This window comes from Grampus griseus (genome assembly GCF_964374135.1).
Source record: "Grampus griseus genome assembly, chromosome: 5".
Lineage (NCBI taxonomy): Eukaryota > Metazoa > Chordata > Mammalia > Artiodactyla > Delphinidae > Grampus > Grampus griseus.
The window spans coordinates 132,456,092-132,476,247 of record NC_138998.1 but is presented as its reverse complement, the minus strand read 5'-3'; the positions used below and the strand labels follow the sequence as shown (position 1 = coordinate 132,476,247).

Here is a 20,156-nt window from a genome sequence, read left to right as displayed (position 1 = left end):
TAGCATTACCAGAATTCTAGAGCTACTTATATAACTTAGATTAGGAAGGACTCCTTCTCTCTTTTATAAGAGTGTCTCTTTTAAGAGCGTGCAGTAGCATATACATCAGGTTGGGAAGGAACAAAGGGGTGCCCACCTAACCAGGTGTATCAGCGAAATCAACCCAGGTAATCAATGGGGTAAACTGTGCCATTGCTAAATATTTCACTTCTGCCTCTTTCCATTCTGGGAACTATTCTCAACTTTCTTGATATTCTTCTTAATCTTACTCAATTCTTAAGCTGAACTGAGTAACTGCTTTAGGGGTTGAGGATTCACACAATTATTTTCACAGTTGTGATCATGAAAATAATCTTTGTATTTCATCTCAACAAAACCTGTTCTGCTTCCATCAACAGTCTTATTTAGCCTAAAACACACCTTATATTGATTCCTCACAAAGGGAAAACAAATTAAATGTCTTTTATTTACTATTTTAAAATGTACTGTAATAAATTATTCTTTCTATTTGACATGACTATACAAAGATTTGAAAATGAAATTCCCACCTTAAATTCCTTCCAGGACAAAACAGTAATAAGTATACAGCTAAACAGTAGCAAAAATCTGCTCATCCATCCAGTATATTTCAAATTTTATTTTCTGCCTCAGATATTATAAGTTCTAAATATTTAAGTTCCTGCGTCATATACCTTCTACCTGATACTATACTTCGGTCATAAAACACAGCCTACCAAGAAAAGAGAATTTCAGCATCAACATCGCATCTGAATACTATTTTAAGTAACTCCCAGCAAACACCAACAGTGCTTTAAAAAATGTTTTCAGATTCACTGACAATGCAGGTCTGGGTCTGTATGATACACTGGTGTCAAATCATGTTAAACAGTACTTAAAACTATACTTTTGAATATCCCTTCAGTGCCCATATAAGCTGGCCTGGTTTTTCATGCTATGTATAAAAGTGACAGCTACCGCTTTAGCACAGTGAGAGAGGCATACAGAGAATTTGTGCATACTTATAATTCGCCCTTTCAGATACAAATATACGCTTATTTGAAATGACTGCTGAGATTCTTTACTGGGATAGGGTTCAAGGTTAGACCAGAACCCTTCGAAGTCTCACCCAATCCTGACATTTTTAAACAAGGATGAATTTTTCTCTTGGAAGTAAAAATTGCAATTGCAAGTGATAGAAAAAAAAAAAGATAGTAAGAATCAGAAATTTAAAATGTTTTTTGCTGAATATCACTGCTTCTCCACCTCAGGAAAATGACCCCATTCTCCCCTCCTTTCATATTTGTTAAAGAGCAGTTATATTTTCCCCCCTTTTACACTTAATGTTTGTATTGGAGATCTCTATTTTCCTTTATTAAAATTATGCTTTTCTTTATAACTCTCTAACAATTTTAAGTGTTTTAACCCCTTATTAGAAAGGTTTCTGGACAGTATCATAAAATCCTTTGAATCCTTCTAATGTAGACAACAATCTTTTTTTAAATCCATAGAGACCACATACCTTAACTCTGGCCTTTTATACATGAAGAAATAAGATCCAAATACGTAAAGTGGCCTCCAGCTGGTTAGTGGCAAAGCTAGGTTCTAAACTCCCCAACCATTTACTAACTTTCTCCCTGTGTCCTGCCATAAACACTGATTGTTTGAGTAGACAGTTTCAAGTTCATCTACTAAGTTGAACTTCAGAATGTGAACCAGGCTTTGTCCACAGCAGTGTTTCTTTGCAAGTGCGCTGATTTGCACAACAGTGGCATCTAGGGTGCTGGGGGATCCTTGGTCTAGGTTCTATTTACCAAGAAGCAAAAGCCTGAGGCACTGGAGAATAAAATAACTATGGCCTTATCAGTAGATGAGAACTGGAGGTAAGGGGAATAACAAAAACCCTGTTTAGAAAGAAGTACAGTAAATGGAGGAAGACATTGGGAAAATCTTCAGCCCAACATCTAGAAACAATTTGCATTTAGAACAAAGATCATGTTTCACTAACTTAATTCTCATCTGTAAATACCTGTTAAGTGTCCACTCATGGTTTTGTCATGACTGTTGAATAACTGTCGGTATTTCAGTCTGGATGGCTGAGGAACAGCCCATTCAGCTGCGGGAGGAACACTGTGGGGCAAAGAGAGGAAGGAGAGGAAAAAAGGATTAATAGTAAGGAAAATCACACTTAAGTTCTCTAAAAACAGTAAACTAAGAACTTCTCTAGAAAACTAGATTTAATATTTTATTCACTTCCTAATCACTTTCTGAATTTTCTATAATGATTTTTTCCATTTTTTAAGGTTATAAACCTTTCTCTCCAGATAAGCTCATTATTTTTTCCAAATCAAGGGTAAACACAGCAGACCAAGTGGCTGGTTCAAGTTATATGGACAATTTACTAATTTAAAGTTTCTACAAAAGAATGGAAAATCTCCTCGGAACTGAGGTGATACAGTAATGACCAGGCTTCTCTAAACTTCTAGAACAGTCCTCTTTAGGTTCAAAAAGCAATGATGATAGAAAACAAATAACTGCTTTTAAAGGTATTAATTCTTTAAAATGTTTAACTTTCTTTACACCAAAATACAGAATGTATTTCTTAATGAAATGGAGTTATTTCATTCTGAGAATTTAAATGCCCAAAATGGAGTTTCCCAGAGAGAAGAGAACATTCCCAGGGCGGTTGGCAAATCAGCAGTGCAGTATGGGAAGGAGCTCTGCTTCTGACTGCAATCCAGTGCTGACCTTTCCTTGCCAACATGCAGCTGACCTCAGGAAACCCTTGCTGGCAGCCAGTTCGGGTGTAGACCTCCTTGGTGATCAGTTCCTCCGATTAGTTCCCACACAGTATCATGCTGGTTGGTACCCATGGCTTCTTGAGAGCCAGATGTTTCAATTGGGCAATTTAAACACGATGGCTGAGCTGGCAGTAAAAATGGCATTCCACTTCCAGGACAGATTACAACTAATGCCCCATTTGCAATTTCCTTTCATTTCAACAAAAATATCTATTTCTCACAGATTACAGTGAAATTTTAATCATGAACTGGACCTTTTAATCATCATTTATGTATGTTACCTATGCACTGATACTTACTATGTACACTTCTCAAAGCACAGAAACAGCTCCCAAACACTTGAAAAGTACCTATAAAAATTTATCTTTTCAATTTTTATAAACTTCTTAATAAAAACATTTACCAAGTTCTAATCTGCTGTGCATACTTCTGCAACAACTCTCTCATTTTAAACTAATATTTTGAAGATTCCAACTCTTGCCTATTTGTCAAGAAGTTAATTATATCTCTCCTGCACCCCAGGAATGTAGGGTATTACACAGAAGGTGTTCAAGATTACACTTATCCAATCATAGTTTTCTACCAAATTCCTGAGAATTTAAATAGGCCTAAAAATGCATTAACCAAAAAGTTAGATGCCACATTATAAAAACTTGCTAGAAACTTAAATTATTGAAAGGTAACTACCAAAAAAACCCCAGTGTTTTTATAACCGGAGCAGGACCCTATGGGGCTTTCTGGGGACAGACCCCTCCCCTCACGTCCTCTGCCTGCCTCTCTCAATTTTTTTTTCTCAGCCTATCTCTTGTTTGTAGAAAAGCTGTAGTCTCCCAGGCCTCCCCTGAGTCACAAAAGGCTGACTCAAGAATTAATGATTGAAAGTACATGAACGTGTAGTGACAAAAGCAGCAACTGGGCCAGGAGAACTGGTAACAATGTAAACAGTCAGCCATATGGCAGTCACAGAATCTTTAGTTCCTCCCTGAAGTACCTAGATAACAGTATCTGATGCACATTCCTGAGTTGTTTTACAGATGCGAAAACTCCACCAAAGGGAAGCTGGAGCCTAAGGATTGATAACATTAACCCCTGTGGCACTGCCCTGTTACCTCACCATCAACCAATCAGAGAACGGCGCACAGCTGATCACACATCCTGTGACTCCCTTCCCTCATCTTGCCTTTAAAAATGCTCCCCTAAAACCCATTGGGGAGCTCAGGTTTTTTGAGCATTAGCTGCTCCGGACTCCTTGTCTGGTGCCTTACAACCTGGTGTCAGTAGATTGGCTTTACTGCACATGGGCAAGCAGACCCAACATTTTAATAGCATTAATTTTGCTAATACTGGCTGTTTGTTCATTTTAATGTCACAAGTCAATTTTAAGACAGATTTCAAAATCACTTGTGGAAAGTCAGAGAATACTCAAAGTTCAGCGTGATATGGGAGAAAGAATAGAAAACATGGAATTTAGTGTTAGATCATCTCAATTTAAATCTCAGCTCTGCTGTTTAGTAAGCTGTAAACTATGGGTGAGAAATATAACCTCTCCGGGTGTTTCTTCATTCACAATTCTGAGCCAATTACTACCCTACAGGTGGTTGTGCGGGTTAAATGGGATTAATGAGTCAAAGCAGATACTCAATAAATATTCCTGCATCCTAGGAGTAAAACTTTAATTAAATGGAACACAAATACCTGTATACCACAATTAACCGAAGTTTTCAGGGCAAATTTTAAGAACATCTGCCTTAAAATCAGAAAGATCTCAGTTCAACTCAGCCCTATCACCTAGGAGTTAAGTTATCCTGCACAAGTCACTCCTGTCTCTGAGCCTCCTCGTCATCTATAACACAGAAAATCAGTCATCTTATGGGGAAGAAGGTGAGCATTAAATGAGTTAATGTGCATAGAGCATCTGGCACAGTGTTTTTCAGTTTATGGATTTTCTTTACATTATTTTTTAAAAGGCAGTGAATTATTGAATTATATTCAACATGCTCTTTTCTTTAAAGAGGAAAAATGACTCAATTCACTTAGGAAAGATTCCTAAAGAGGACTGAAACAAGAAAAGATGGAATCATCTTCATTTACATCTCCTTTTCATTTGGAAAGCTCTGAGACAGCTTATCAAGAGACTTAATTTTTTATTTTAGTACAGCAGCATGCAAGGGGAAAAAATGGGTAAAATAAAAATATGAAAGATAATATGAACCAAGATTGGCCAAAACAGAAGCAAACAGGTCATGTAAGCTGTACCCAAAATTGAGCCACATGTTTGATTTAATAACAACTGTCCCGTAACCTGAATAACTCATTTCATAAAACCTGATCTAAAGTTTTACTAACAATCCACACAGACCCCATAAGATTGTCTGAGATAAAATTAGAGCCCGTTTTGGCTCTAATCTTCATATAGTATTTTTTATACATAAACTTTTAAATGACTGACACAAAACAGTTAATGTGCTTTTTTCCCTCATACCTAGAGTTCTATTTTTTTAAACATTTACTACTACCTATTTATCATCCTCTTTAAAAAAAAATCAACATGCAACGCTTTCAAAGGAAAAGTAGTGTTCTTGATTCTGTCATCTCTACAACAAATAAATAATAAAACCTAGTAACACTATCCAGAATTAAGAAAATTATTAGCATTCTGCAAACTAAAACAAGACAAATAAAGAACACAGAGCTAATTCACTTTCAAATGTATGAGTCAATCAGATAATGGTTGAACCAAACCACCCATTTAAAAAAACAAGCAAACTTACCTAGCCACGTCAAATGATTGTGCCTTCTGTAATTTAGTGTTTAACTGTGACCCTGGACCAGATCTACTAAAGGAAGAACTCTTTGGCAATGTGGCTGCTGAAAAAATAAATAAATGTTGAATAATTTTAATTTTACAAAAGTAACAAACATTTCCCTATTTATAAAAATTAAAATGCATAGTTATCAAATCTGAGGCAGAAATTATTCCTCCCTTCTTACCATTCCAGACTCAAAAAGTTATTCCCTCCTTGCTTCCTGCCCTCTAGCCAAAAGTGTTTTACTAGTTCCTTCAGAAAACCACCTTACTAGGTAGTAATGTTTACATCCATAAAATCTGACTCTTCATTAGACACTTAGTATCACATTTTAGAGGATCTGTTCCAATAGTTAAAGAAGTAACAGCTTAAATAGATAGCTGGCATATTCTTAACTGCACTGAAGGAGCTGAAGTATTAGTTCCAGATGTAAGAGCCAAGAAGTCACAGACTTGTCTTGGCCAGATGACACGTAATGCCAGGAAGGGCCAGCTTTTGTGTCTGAGTCTCATTCAAGCTGGTTAGCTGTGTGTCAGGAGAAAAACTTCGAGCCTTAACCAACATTCCCTTCAAACTTGCCTACTGTCTTGCAACATTCGCCGCAAAAGAAAACAAGACACAGTGCGGGGATTCACGGCTACTACTGGAAAAATAATTACAAGCATTTTCTCAGCTGCCATCACACCTGCAGTCACGGTCTCCTATGAAAGATAAACTACCTGTGAAAAGAACATCTTAAAAACAAGAGGTCGATTTGGATTCTGTGGCTATAACTTAGAGACACATCCTGACAGATGTAATAAATGCGGGGGCCTAGGCAGATTCATATATAAGGCTCAAACCCACACTGTCAGTCACTTACAAATTTATTCAGACATATCCGAAGTACTTAAAAAACAAAAAAAAACCTTTCCATATTGATATGAATCCCTTCTGATTTGTTAGACTAAGACCATCTACATCTACACTATGCTTTTCTTTAACTAAAGGGAAAAAGACTTTGAATAAAGTCTCAATTAAGCAAGCATGTAATACTATAACCTTAATATATTTAGCCATTCAATAGACTTCCTTCCCCCTCTATGCCTGATTCACTCCACCTCCTCAAAAAAAAGAAAGGCAATGTTCTTTTTTTTCCTCCCACATAATTCTACTCCTAAGGGATTGGCTTGTTTATTAGCAATTCATGGCAGCTGAAGAAAAGTAGTAAATGATACATGGAAATAAAAAGTGTTCAAATACTGTTCAAACTTGAGCTGCTCTCATCAAGGCCTTGTAAGGAAATTATGCTCTTGGTTTTAGCTGTTGAGTTCACCTCTGTGTACAATGGCACCCAAAGCTTCATAATTTCATTCTCCTTTCCCTCTCTCTAGCCTAGCTCATCCCCAAAATGAGACATTAAATGAGAAAAAAGAAAAAACTGAAGATGATTTCTTCTGGAATAAAATACCATTTAAATATAATCAGAACGTGAAGACAGAAAACGAGAATGAAGAGTAAAATACAGGTAAAAGTTCGGCCTGTGGCTTCAGCAGGTCACGTACCAGGATGAGTGAATGCAGGCAGAGGCTGTATGACAGGGGGCGTCCCGTTAGCCAGAGGAGGCACTCCTGCCGCAGGAACAGAGGATACTAGCGGGGGAGACATTCCGACAACAGGAATGGAACCCATTGGCACTGGAGCAACAGCGGTCAGCGGTGGCATGCTGGCGATACCTCCCATACCTATGAAGGGAAAAATCCCAACAAAATTCACATGGAACCACATTTCAACATTCAATGATAATTAATCCAGGACTGCATGGAGAAGAAAATCCCTTTCCAGTTGTAATACAGTTCCATTTAAAATATGAATTCAGATTAATCATTTTGAAGGGGAGTAAAAATTGTCAAGGATCATATCAAAAGGGCTCAAGACCCAACTTAAAGAAGGATCTACTGGCCAAAGTTGAGGATCAATAAGAATAATAACTGCAGTGGACTGAAAGCCACCAAAGAGAATTCAATTCACAATGATTTTTTTTTAATCCTAATTGGTCACCATAGGCAATCAATTTATTTTGAAAACTAGTACATAAAGGCAGAAAATAAACATTTATCCTGCCTTTCTTTTATTGACTGAACCTCAGAGTAATCAAACATTTGATGAGAAAGTTTCTCTTTATAGAAGTATTCTAACCAAAAAATGAAGAAACGATAGAAACTAAAATAGATGTTTCTATTCTTTTAGTTTCTCTATCCTAACTTGTGATATGGTGATATAATAAGAAATATATATCTGGTCTCTGTCCCCAGGTCTTGATTCCTGGCAGAGCTCCTAAAACTCTTTTAATTTCCTGACTGATAGGAACATCTTTTGCCAAAACATTTGGTCTCAGTCCCTGGTTCCTGACACAGAGCTTTTAAGATCCTTGGAATCTCTAGAGTGGTAAGAGTATCTTTGTGTGTTTGATGTGGTGACTGATGTCTGGGGACCCCTAAATAGCTGCAGGATGGGAGCTGGTCACGGGAAAGATCACAGCATGATTAGAGAGTTGGAACTCTCAGCCCCACCCAACTCCCACCTCCACACAGACCTCAGGGGAAGGCAGAGGGGCTGGACACTGAGCTAACCAAATGCTACCGATTTAATCCATTATGCCTGCATAATGAAACCTCCATAACAACTCCTACATACCAAGGTTTGGAGAGCTTCTAGGCTGGTGAACAAATCCACGTGCTGGGAGGGTGGCGCTCCCCAACTCCTCGGGGACAGAAGCTCCTGCACTCAGGACCTGTCCGGACCTTACACTATGCACCTCTCCATCTGCCTGTTCATCTGTATCCTTTATAATATGCTTTATAACAAACCAGAGAATGTAAGTAAATGTTTCCCTAAGTTTGGTGAGCTGTTCTAGCAAATTATAGAAAACGGGAGAAGAGTTTGTGGGAGCCTCTGATTTTTAGTCAAGTCGGACAGAGCATGGGTACCCTGTGGCCCATTACTTGTGACTCAAGTCTGAAGTGAGGGCAGTCTTGTGAGACCGAACGCTTAAACCTGTGGAATCTGACGCTGACTACCAGAGTTAGCGCCAGAATTGAATTTAATTATAAGATATAAAGTTAGTGTCCGGAGAGTTGGAAAATTGGTTGGTGTGGTTTTTCTGGACACAAAATTCTTGGCTGATTCTTTCCCTGAGAATCCTAAATATGTCACTCCATTTCCTTCCGGCATGAAGCACTGCTGCAGAAAAGTCTGAAGATATTCTAATTTTCTTTCTCATTAGCCATGTGTTTTCTTTTTCTTTGGGCCCAAATGATTTTTTGTCTTACTAGAATGTATCTTAGTGTTGATCTTTCCAGGTCGATCTTCTCAGGCACATACTATATATATTCGTTCAAATTTAGCTTCAAACCTTTTATGTCAAGAAAGCTGTCTTGAACTAGTTTTTGCCATTTGTTCTGTTCCCTTGCTTTGGTTTCCTTCTTCAGAGACCCCAACTAACCTACTCAATTCTCTTTGCCTTCAACATTTGCCACTTTTTCTCAAATTCTTTGTATCTCTTTTTTCATTTCCTTTTAATGTTTGAAATCTTCCTCTTTTTACCTTCTATTTCCTTTCAGATAGTCTCTCTTGTGTTGCTTCTGGCTCACTCTTCATTTCTGAAATGACTCTTTCTTTTATGTCTCATTCTTTCCTGAGTGGTCACCTGATTTCTGGGGTTTTAAAATTCTGATCTCTGTTAGTCTTTCATGACTCGCATCATTTTCTTAGTACCTTTCAGCTTGTTTTGAAATAGTAGGTTACTGATGTGCTGTCATCGTCCACAGGGGTGTTACTCGGCTCTTCATCCTCTTTTTTCTAATAATAACCGTGTGTGGGATTTGACCTTGGCCTGATACTGCCTGATGCTCGTTTTGATATGAGCCTTGACTCCTGGGATTTCCAGGCTCGTTCTCCTCCCCCACTTTGGTCTGGACCTTCTCCTCCTTCTGTCTCTGTGTCGGTGCCCTGCTTAATTTTTATTCCACTCCCAGTCACTTCTCCTCAGTGTGAGATCCTGTCCCCAAAGGCAGCCTTGTTGGGCCAGTGCTGAGAGTTCACAGGGACCAGATCTTGCAGGTCTTCTTATTCTCTAACATCATAATTTTTCCATTTTAAGTTACCTACTCAGCTCCTAAATTGCCACTGCAAAGACTACCATCCTTGTACCAACTGACTGCCTTTTCTGAATGAATGAGTGCTTTCTGAATACTTCTAAATAAACACACCTACCAGAGGCTGTGCTTTAGATGCCATCCCTCATGACGGTGCTAAGTCTCAATTCCTGAAGTTTCACCCTCTCTCCTCAACCACTGACGGAAGCACTTCCCACCATAAACACACCATTCTTCAGCTGACATGCTCCCCTTACAGTTAAACACTCCCCTCTTCCAAGCCTCCAGCAGGCTCCTGTCCCTACCACTCCAAGGAGTTCGTCAAGGTGAGGTCCAAGATCGTCTTGCCAAATCCAATTACTTTTCTGTCCTATTCTTACTCAGTTCCTCAGAAGCAACTTGAACAATGGGGCACTCCCCTCCGAAACACTTTTCCTTGGCTACTAGGACACCAACTTCCTCCCACTTCACTCTGTTTCTGGCTTCTTCCCTTTCACTAGAGCTTTAAATGTCACAGACCGCCAAGGCCTGGACCTAGGTCTTCCGCCTACTCTAAAGCTACACTTCATCAACCTAAGTAAAGAGGAAAACTGAGGCAAACTTGAATTACCAGAAGTTGAGTTTATGCAGGCATAGCAGAAGAACTGCAATTCTGATATGCCTGGTTTTTTTTTGGTGGGGGGGGGCGGTGGGCACCACGCGGCATGTGGGATCTTAGTTCCCCAACCAGGGATCGACAACCCTGTGCCCCCTGCGTTGGAAGCGTGTAATCTTAACCACTGGTCCGCCAGGGAAGTCCCAAGAATTGCAATTCTGGACACGCCAACTGCGGTAAGCTACAAGTGAGACCTCTGAGGCTTTGGGGTGGGCTGGATACATGGGCAAGGATCACAAAGAGGAGGGAATTCAATTAGAGTCCAAGCAGCAAGTTCATTGGCTTGAGGAGGAGAAGAGACTTTTGCAGGATGTTCGTTAGTCAAGGGATCAGTTTCGATTTTCTATAAATGCCTGACCAGTCCCTTGGTCCTTAAGTTTCATTTTCCTGAGGACCCATGCATGAGATTCTCCATTTTATATCCTCTGGTTCCATTTAAGATTGAAATCTTCACACTTCTCTCTAAGATACCGTATCCAGCCCCGGGGCTTTCAATGCCATCCGCACCCAAACTCACCCAGAACTGACGGATCCCTCCTGAGTTGCAGACATACAGATTCACCTGCCTCCTTCACATCTCGACTTGGAAATCAACGAGGCCCCTCAAACTTGAAATGGTCAAAATCTGATTTATTTTTTTCTCCACAATACAGGATATCATGAATCTAATTCTACCCTATCTTCCACGTTTATTATCACCACCCAGATCTAAATTACCATAACCTCTTGCCTATGGAAAAAGACTCCTTACTGATTTCCCTTTTACTTGTCCCCCTGCAATACAGTCTTCAAATAATACAAATGACAAAACAACAAACAAAAAATAACAACACCAAAGAAACAAAAATAGTCTTCAGATAACACAGATTTTTTTTTCTAAGTGTCTATCAACCATGTCACACCCCTGCTTCAAAGCTTTCAACTGCACTTAGACAAAAATGCTAACTCTTTAGTGGTTTTATCAGGCCCCAAACCACCTGCCTCCTGCCTTACCTCCCTGACCTTAAGGCCTAAGGATACTTCAGCTACAAGGGAAGTATCTCATTTTTGTTCCTCTCACACACCAAGCTTTGCCTTAGGACCTGTTGCTTTTGCCTGGGGGTCTTCTCCCCTCACGAGGCTCTCATGCTTAAGTCAGCTCAAAAGTTATCTCCTCGGAAAATTCTCCCCTAACCACCGGGTCCTACTTGTCTCTATCATATTACCCCATTTTATGGAATTATTTGTTTGCTTCCCCCAACTTGTCAACAAGCTCCATAGCAACAGGAGCCATGATGTCTTGCTCACCACCATATTCCCAGCAACTAGGACACACAATCAGGGCTTAAAAATATTGATTGGTCTGACTTAATAAAACCATGGACTCTGGCAAAAACAAAAGCAACAACCTCCCCCTGAAACAGTTGAGTCCAGAGTATAAGAAGAATGATGCTGTGTGCAAATACACTGAAGGAAGAAGGTATGAGGCATACTCACAGAATGTCCTTAAACACAGTTGGCAAATCACAATATGACTGCACCCCATTTTCCTCTTCTTAACAAAAATGATTATCCAACCCCTAGCCAGCCTTAATTCCACAGTGTGTTAACATTTGCATTAACCTTGGAAGAGTGACAATGCCCCATGTCACCCTCATGATTTAGTGATAAGGAAGGTGGGAAGAGAGAAGGAAATAAGGAAATCAAGAGCCTTCAGGAAAACTGAGTTTGAACAGGCTCCACCTCCCTTTCAGAAACATGGTCTCAAGCAGACTGTTCAACTTCTTGGAATCTCAGGTCTCTCGTTTGTATAAGAGAGCCAATAATCTCTGCATACTTTTAGGGTTACTGTTGTGACCAGATAAAATACTATATGTAAAGACAGACCACAGGGCTAGGAAACCCATAGTCAGATAATGTCTAATATTAATTAGAAAATAATAATAGTAATAAATTATGTTCTCAAGTAGCCAGAAGAAGTATAAGAAAAAAAAATTACCTTGGCAAAGGCCAGATCTTTTTTTTTTTTTTGCGGTACGCGGCCCTCTCACTGTTGCGGCCTCTCCCGTTGCGGAGCACAGGCTCCGGACGCACAGGCTCAGTGGCCATGGCTCACGGGCCCAGCCGCTCCGTGGCATGTGGGATCCTCCCGGACTGGGGCACGAACCCGTGTCCCCTGCATCGGCAGGCGGACTCTCAACCACTGCGCCACCAGGGAAGCCCCAAAGGCCAGATCTTTGAGTAAACTTGGGCAAAGTGGATTAAGACCATGTACTTTTAACTTCTCTTTATTTTCTATAATTCCCTCATGATTTATCTTCTTGAAAACAGTTTACTGAGAAGGGTGACGTGACGAGAAGGAGGGGAGGGAAAGCAGTGGAGAAGCTGGGGGTAAGAGCTAAGGTCTGGCTGGCAGGAGGGCAGCTAAGAAATCCTGGCTTCCCTTAGAGGCCGGGGCAGGTTACTCAGCTGACTGTAAAACCCTCTGGGCAGTGAGGCCACCCCTCCTGAAAATAAATCGGCACTATCCCTAGCGTTGAAATTCCTATAGCAGGATGGACTAAGACGAGACATATTATATGTCAGAGGAAGAATTACTGACACCCGGGTTTCTGGGAAAAAGAGGCAATGGGATGTCTGTGGTTATCTGACCCTTTCTCCACTCCGAGGTTTCTTCTTGCAGCCCCAGAAGGGAGGCCAAAAGAAAACCAAACACCCTTTAGCTGTTTTGGGTTTCGACCAAACGCTGGCTACAGGGCCCTTCAGAGATTCAGAGTAACTTCTACTTTTAACTAAGCTGGTTAACTGAGGACTAGAAACCGCGAACACACGATGGACAAGATCAACAGGGGCCCTGGTCCCTTGCAGCCTATGGCACTGCTCACCTCTGCTCTTCCTGGCCTTTGCTCTCACGTGACTTCTTGAGTTTTCCTTCTTCTCTTGGATCACTGTCCTACTTGCCTAACCCAAAACCTGTAACCTTCCCGTTAAAATATCCAGACTTGCGGCTCAACCTCACCAAAAGAAAGGCAATGCATAGTTTGTTTGTTTTTAATAGTGAACCTTTAAGTAAAAGCATAGCATTCATTTATCTCAGCTTATCATTAATTGTATCAGAGACAACCTGAATGACTATTGACTGTCCCCTCCCAAACCTCCTTCACTTTACTCCCTGTCATCAGATACATCAGGATGAAGAGAGAGAAGGAAACTCTATCCACAATTTTTGTGTTTTGTTTAAACTGTCTAAGAACTTTCCCATGAATCAGATGTTGGATCTGATTACTGTAATCTTTAAATCAACCTAAATAATTAAAGTCTAGGTTGAGAACAGGTAAGAAATCAGAACTGTTGGTGATCTTAGCTGACTAATTACCATTTAATTTTTAAGAAAAACATCTGACTAAAAGACAGCTTTTTATGGAATTATGTTTTAAATTGGGATAATAATGGATTTTTTTCCCTGTGGAATTTTGTTCTAAGAAATAACTTAGGACTTCCCTGGCAGTCCAGTGGTTAAGACTCGGCACTTCCAATCCAGAGGGTGAGGGTTTGATCCCTGGTCCGGGAACTAAGATCCCATGTGCTACGTGGCGTGGCGCAAAAAAAAAAAAAAAAACTTAATATGGCCAATTGCCTCATTACTGTGAATAAAATACATATTTCTTAATACCATAAAAAAAAGGAGCACAAGGAAACACAAAGATGCTCTGGAAACACAAAACCTTTCAAAAGGAAGTATGTGACAATGTGAAAGGTCAAGAATCCAATAAGAGCAAGAAAGAAACAGAAGATGCAGCAGGACACTGCAAGTTTGTTCCTTTTTCCCTGACAATCTGCACCTTTGATTTCATTTTTTGTTGGTGTTCTGTCAGAATTTAATGTGTAAACAAATACAGAAAAATAAGCACTACAGCAACAAAACAGGTTTGCATCTTATATAGAAATTTTAAAGACAATTCACCAACAAGTATGAGGTTAATCTCTGTATTAAAGCTTACCTTCTTATAGAATAATTTAGCAGTCTCTGAGATTTTAAGCCAGAAAAACAAGACTCATGCTGGTAAAGCAACCTGCAAATACCTTCTGTCTGTTCTCACAATTAGTCTACTTCAAACATAAAAAGACCTTCCAAAGGAGGAAGACACTGCACTTAATGGAGATTGCTGGGACCTTCCTGGGAAATCCTTGCCCAGAGGAGACGCTTTACCACCTGCAGGACTAAAATGGTGGCAACAAATTGAAAGCCAGGAAAAGATTCCTGTAGCTTTGGTGTATTTGCCCAATTTAAGTGTTACCTTCAGATGTATAATAAAGCAAGTAAACAGAACCATAAAGATAAGCTTTCTATAAATTAAATGGTATTTGGCTATAGTACTAAGGAGGTGAGAGAATAAGAAACTTATGTTAATTATCAATCCTAAATGACTACTTGCCCATTGCAACTGAAAACTGAGGACTCTAAGTATGGCAGATTGCTAATACTTTAGAGTGTTTTATTCATGTTTTCCATTGAGAATCCTTAAAATGTTTGATAAGCTCCTTTAACTAAGAAATCACATAGGGGCTTCCCTGGTGGCGCAGTGGTTGAGAGTCCGTCTGCCGATGCAGGGGACACGGGTTCGTGCCCCAGTCCGGGAGGTTACCGCGTGCCGCGGAGCGGCTGGGCCCGCGAGCCATGGCCGCTGAGCCTGCGCGTCCGGGGCCTGTGCTCCGCAATGGGAGAGGACGCAGCGGTGAGAGGCCTGCGTACCGCAAAAAAAAAAAAAAGAAATCACATAGGATCAATACAATACTGAACTAACAATGGTCCTCACAACCATACTGCATTATCTGAGGAAATATTACAATTCAAAGTGGTCTTTTTCCTGAGAAAGCCATGTTACAAAATGGCATAAGACAATACACATTTTCTCCATTTTTTTCCACCAGCAAATAAGAAGGGAAAATCAGATTATAATATATTTTATGAGGAAAACATGTTTGTTTCTTAAAACTGTTTTCAATCACTTTTCCGTCTACGATTTTTTTTTTTTTTTTTTTTTGCGGTACGCGGGCCTCTCACTGCTGTGGCCTCTCCCGTTGCGGAGCACAGGCTCCGGACGCACAGGCTCAGCGGCCACGGCTCACGGGCCCAGCTCCACGGCACGTGGTATCTTCCCGGACCGGGGCACGAACCCATGTCCCCTGCATCGGCAGGCGGACTCTCAACCACTGCGCCACCAGGGAAGCCCCATCTACAATTTTTTAAAGGGTGAGAACCAAATTTAAATTAAGAATGACCATTCCTACAAGGTGAGAGAATGAATACATATGGTAAACTTTGTACTTTATATTAAAGTGAAGAAACTAAGGCACAGAAAAGTTAATCAAGCTCAATTTCAAGGTTGAGTTTAATAGTAAAGGTAGAAATAGAATCTAGGGCTCTGATTCTCAGGTTAGAGGGTAATGGGTGGTATCTTCCCAAGACGGAAACATTTATTTCTTTTGGTGGGTAATGTTCATAAATCATTTTTAAAATATATAATATGAATTTCCTTGAAAATCTTTGGCATATGTGAGTCACTGGAGGCTGAAGTTTATAGAAATCCTCTCCCCCACCCCAATACAAAAAGGCAGGGGAGCTAGTTTTTAAATGAATCAAAAAAGATTAATCTTGAATGGATAAAGAAGATGTGGCACATATATACAATGGAATATTACTCAGCCATAAAAAGAAACGAAATTCAGTTATTTGTAGTGAGGTGGATGGACCTAGAGTCTGTCATACAGAGTGAAGTAAGTCAGAAAGAGAAAGACAAATACCATATGCTAACACATATATATGGGATCTTAAAAAAAAAAAAGGGTTATGAAGAACCTAGGGGCAGGACAGGAATAAAGACACAGATGTAGAGAATGGACTTGAGGACATGGGGGGGGGGAAGGGTAAGCTGGGATGAAGTGAGAGAGTGGCATGGACTAATATATACACTACCAAACGCAAAATAGATAGCTAGTGGGAAGCAGCCGCATAGCACAGGGAGATCAGTTTGGTGCTTTGTGACCACCTAGAGGGGTGGGATAGGGGGGGTGGGAGGGAGATGCAGGTGGGAGGGAGATGCAAAAGGGAGGAGATATGGGGATATATGTATATGTATATGTATAGCTGATTCACTTTGTTATAAAGCAGAAACTAACACACCATTGTAAAGCAATTATACTCCAATAAAGATGTTTAAAAAGAAAAGATTAATCTTAATTTCAAAGTGACCTGAGTTTTATTCTGCATTGTTATAGAAATCAATTGGATAGCTGAGTCCTGTGAAACGTCACAGAGGGCACTACACCTCACAGATTACACACACATGTATCCTGCAATGAGATTTATATGACTAGAACTTAGTCCACATTTTTATAAAGTACAAAATTAAATCTCAGTCTAAGTTTTCATAAGCCAATGACTCAAAGATATCAAACTTGTTACAGTGGGATGATTAATTCATATATTGTATGCTATGGAGTTAGCCCCCAATTCAGGTGTTTTTATTATTCATCCCAGGCCTTTGTATTGGTTGAGATGTAAGCTGTGAAATTTATTTATTTGCTTTCATTTTGATTACTCTCATCCCAGGGTTAGAATGTGACCATGCTTCTTCCCTTCCATCATTATCTTTCTGCACAGGGCCATCATTTTTCAGACAGAATACTTCCTAGAACTTCACAATGCTACAGACTGAGAGAGGAGGGTGGGAGAAGGGAAATAGTTATTTTAAAAACATGTAATGAAATATAGGAACCAACTCCTTTTCAGACTCACCAAACGCTGGTGCACTAGAAATAGCAACTGGTTGCTGTTTCATGACAGGGGGAAGTGCGGAGGGGAGCTGATATCCTTGTAGCTTCAGTTTGATGAGTTTCATAGCTATGGAAAACTCCACTTGATCCATTCTTCCATCATTATTCATATCAGCAAGCGCCCTGCAAACCAACAGCATGGGCTTAGAATGACTGTGACCTTAAAAGAATCTTTCCCAAACCACCACTCCCACCCACACAAAAACTAAATAATCAGCTCCCTCGGTCCCGGGGAAAACGAAACAAAACAAAACTTGTTTACCAAGCTGTAGGGAAAAACTGAAAAGGTTTTATATAAATATGAAATATGTTTTATTGTGTTACTCTCTACTTTTACGATACACATGGTAATTTTCAGTCTGAATGTCAGGATATATACCATGGACATCAAATGGGGTTTCTGTTTGGAGTGAGAAAAATGTTCTAAACTGGGTAGTGGTGATGGTTGCACAATTCTGGAAAGACTAAAAACCAATGAACTATACACTTTAAAACTGCGACTTTTGTTATGTGAATTATGTGACAATAAAGCTATTAGGAGGAAAAAAGTATTTAGAAACAGAGTTTATTTCTAGATACTTGATTAGATTGCATCAACTCCTCTGTGGGGTTCTACAAACCTCACCACGGGGATGTGACACACTATGCTCTACTATACTGTAATACTAGCATACTTTCAAAGCTCTGGAAATTCATTAAATGACCTTACAAATGCACTTACTATTTGAAAGTGGTACTCAAACAAACGGTCAAGTCAATTTCCAATGAGTTATTATGTAAAGCATTTCTCTCAAATAAGAGTAAGAGGAAGGAAGAAAGGGGTTTGTACTTGCAACTGGAAACTACATTTTTGCTAACTGAAACTGTGCATATTCATGATTTAACCTCTTCTGCACAAAATATGTTCATTCAGATTTCATTTGTTGAAGTCTAGATTTTAAGGGCATAAGGATTTATTTTTTAATCCTTTCTTAAGAAAAGTTTTATTTGAAACTTCAAATGTTAAGACCAGCTACTCCAATTACAATGCCATCATTGGCAATGTTTTAAATGAGCCACATAAAGATTGTGTCCTCAAAAGAAAATTAAGCTACTTAGAAAATAACCCTACATTTCTAGAGTTAACTCAAAGTAAGAAAACATGAGGCACAGTAAAAAGCGTAATAATACAACAAAGATTAAAAATCTTTAAACATGTTAAGAATTGTAAAAGTCAACACTATTCTTCAGGAAAAATTTTAATGGTCATAAAGTCATAAAGGGAACCCCATGGCTACAGAAACCACCCTTCTGCCTCAGATAGGAGTGCCCCAGGCCTCCTGTGGTCAATGACCGCCTTCAGCATACCACACCAGTGGAATCTGAATTTCACTCATTTCTAGTGGCCTTGAGCATCGCTTGCCATGTTTCTTGGGCACTTGGACTCGTGCTTCCATGAACTGCTCATTCACATCCTTTGCCAAGCTTTCTGATGGACTGCATGTCTTTTCCTTGTCAGTTTAAAAGCACTCACTGTATATTACATATCAACTGTTTATCTGTCAGTTGTTGAAAGATTTTTTAAAACTCTGTCCATTTTGTGTGTAATATCTTTAGCATACAGAAATTCTACATTTTTATATGTGTAAAATATTTCTTTTATCACATAGCTTTCTTTTCTAAGATGGTATTACTTTATTACATTTCAATCTTTAAACCAATTGTAATTGCATATATGTGTGTGGTATGTTACCCCAGGGTTCAACCAGATTTCCTTCAGGTGGATACCTAGGGTTCCCAGCAATGTTTATTAACCAATCCATCCTCTTCTCATTGAAGTAAAAAGAAATATTTTTGGGGTTCATTAAACGTCCATATGAAAGGAGATCTATTTCTGGATTATCTACTCTGACTGAACAATTCCCAGGTCAATGTGACAATAATCTGATCCCACTGACTCTATGGTATGTTCTGGTATCTGGCAAGGCTTTTTTAAAAAAAACTTGTTGGATGGACCTAGAGATTGTCATACTGAGTAAAGTAAGTCAGACAGAGAAAGACAAATATCATGTGATGTCACTTATATGTGGAATCTAAAAAAAGGGTACAAATGAACATATCTACAAAACAGAAATAGAGTCACAGATGTAGAAAACAAAGTTATGGTTACCAGGGCGTAAGGGCGGGGGGAGGGATAAATTGGAAGATTGGGATTGACACATATAAACTACTATATATAAAACAGATAACTAATAAGGACCTACTGTATAGCACAGGGAACTCTACTCAATACTCTGTAATGGCCTATATGGGGAAAGAATCTAAAAAAGAGTGGATATATTTATATGTATAACTGATTCACTTTGCTGTACACCTGAAACCAACACAGCATTGTAAATCAACTATACTCCAATAAAAAAAAAAAACTTGTTTGGCCATTCACAGACATTTCTTTTTCCCTATTAACTTTTAATTTATCTATTCTATAAACAACTCTAATGAAAATCAAGATGGAACTGCATTAGATACATGAATTTTTAGAGAACTGACTTTTTTTTTTTTTTTTCACGGTACGCAGGCCTCTCACTGTTGTGGCCTCTCCCGTTGTGGAGCACAGGCTACGGACGCGCAGGCTCAGCAGCCATGGCTCACGGGCCCAGCCGCTCCGCGGCATGTGGGATCCTCCCGGACTGGGGCACGAACCCGTGTCCCCTGCATTGGCAGGCGGACTCTCAACCACTGCGCCACCAGGGAAGCCCGAGAACTGACATTTTTATGATAGTTAGTTCAGAAAAATAGTATGTTCAGTTCTACTAATATTTCCTTTAATAAGATTACATCACTTCCTTCAATATAAGTAACTACTTTTCTTGTTAAATGTGTTCTTAGGAATTTTATCATTTCTGTCACTCTTTTAAATAGAACATGTCCCCCATTTCCATATTTAGGTGCTTATTTCAAGCAT

General features: G+C 39.5%; 1 protein-coding gene across 1 annotated transcript in view; it reads right to left on the bottom strand.

The window, feature by feature from the left end:
• Positions 1-20,156, bottom strand: part of ITSN1 (intersectin 1) — a 180,515-nt gene that overhangs the window by 87,405 nt on the left and 72,954 nt on the right. The window contains exons 5-8 of the mRNA XM_082654560.1: positions 17,175-17,335; positions 7,150-7,329; positions 5,570-5,666; positions 2,027-2,127 (exon numbers count right to left, since the gene is read on the bottom strand). Of these exons, the coding sequence (XP_082510686.1) occupies positions 2,027-2,127; positions 5,570-5,666; positions 7,150-7,329; positions 17,175-17,335 (539 nt within the window). The remainder of the gene's footprint in view (positions 1-2,026; positions 2,128-5,569; positions 5,667-7,149; positions 7,330-17,174; positions 17,336-20,156) is intronic.